At 36.5% G+C, this 1,582-nt stretch overlaps 1 protein-coding gene across 1 annotated transcript in view; it reads left to right on the forward strand.

Moving 5' to 3' along the window:
• LOC119590830 overlaps positions 1-1,582 on the forward strand; it is a 17,599-nt gene that overhangs the window by 7,522 nt on the left and 8,495 nt on the right. Inside the window, exons 4-5 of the mRNA XM_037939586.1 lie at positions 234-405; positions 637-1,451. Of these exons, the coding sequence (XP_037795514.1) occupies positions 234-405; positions 637-1,451 (987 nt within the window). The remainder of the gene's footprint in view (positions 1-233; positions 406-636; positions 1,452-1,582) is intronic.

The raw sequence follows: 1,582 nt of genomic DNA on the forward strand, positions 1-1,582 counted from the left end.
AGAAGTAATAGTGTCTGTCATGATATTTATTAAGAAGTTATACAATTATAAGTTTAATGTTACAGTAACCTACTGTGTTGGACTTCCCTGAAGTAGAATTATGTATTTATATATGTCTGCTTGAAACTATTTGGATTGAGTTTGAGTTGGATGTTTCTAACCAACTTTATTAAGAATATCCAATTGTAGGTTCTGTGTGATGTCTAAGTAATATCCTAACGTTTGTTTGTTTTCCAGGTTGCCCTCAAGTCTCTGCAGGAGGTTAAATTCCCAGTGAGTAAGATATGGATAGATAAAGATATCTTGTATGTCAAATTTGAAAGAAAGAAGCTCATGAAGTGTATTTTAAAGGAAGTGTCCAGGAATGGGTCCAACTATGGAAAAAGCGAACTGATGTCATTTATGGTAATAGTGAGAACATCTTTGTTTCATTCTTTTTTCCTGACTCTTTGGCTTTAATATTTTAGGGAAAGTTCCTCTGTTTAGGCATGATATATTGTATTCTTATTTGGGACATCACAATTTGGTATTATGGTTTGTCTGATGATATTCAAGATTCCTGTTGAATAAATATGGATGGTTCATTGCTTGTAGGCCTAATTTCTTTTAAGGTATTAATTTTTTTTTTTTCCCCAGAGAATTAATATAGCAAAAGGTGCAAGCAGTTCTTCATCTGCTCCAGCAACTTCATACCGCGGCCACAAACTTGCTTTCCATGTTGGGGAGATTCTCAAACATGCTGGTGCAGCCGTGGAGCTAGAAGAATGTGATGAGAGCAAACCCAGGGCAGAGAAAAGGCAAAACCCTCCTGCACCTCTATTACATAAACCAAAAAATGATGGTAAAGGTAGTTATAAGCATCCAGGACAGTGTCCTCCCCCTGCCCCTACAGTAGAACCAGGTGCAAATGTTGCTGGGGGTGAATTTGAGAGGCTGGTGGCATTAGGCATGTCAAAGCCTGAGACAAAAAAAAAGAAACCGCAAAGTCTGTTCCAGGAGGTGTTAGATATTCTGGATCCATCAGTTCCCTTCCAGCCTCCTAAGGACCAGAAGGGACTTGTAGAGGAAATAGCTGATGCTTATAAGGATATTAAAACTATTATAAAGTCCTCAAAAGACCCAAAATCAGAGACAACAAGCTATACAATAGAAAATATCACAGAGGAATCTTACCCTTCACTTTGTGAAGATAAAATTTTTAGGAAATTTTATAGGCATTATAAGTCGTCTCACATAAGAGAGATGGAAATACAAAAAAATTTTATACCAAGGAAAGTAATAGCTAACCCTGTTACTCCAACAGCTGAAGATGAAAATGAGATAAGCCTTTGTATTGCAAGAGAACCACTCCCAATTACCATGATTTCCAAGGCAAACCAGTATCTCTTTGCTCCAGTTGTTCACATGAAAACTAACAAGGTGTGGAATGGATCAGCAGAAGATTTATGCAAGTAGGTTTTGAGTTATTCACATTGAAAAGTAATTCCTGGTGATTTTTTCTTTTGATCTGTCATTTATGGAATTCCCTATACATTTATCATGATTTGTCCTGAAAATAATTGAGGATGGAGTCTTTTAAACC

The sequence above is a fragment of the Penaeus monodon genome, chromosome 27 (assembly GCF_015228065.2).
Source record: "Penaeus monodon isolate SGIC_2016 chromosome 27, NSTDA_Pmon_1, whole genome shotgun sequence".
NCBI lineage: Eukaryota > Metazoa > Arthropoda > Malacostraca > Decapoda > Penaeidae > Penaeus > Penaeus monodon.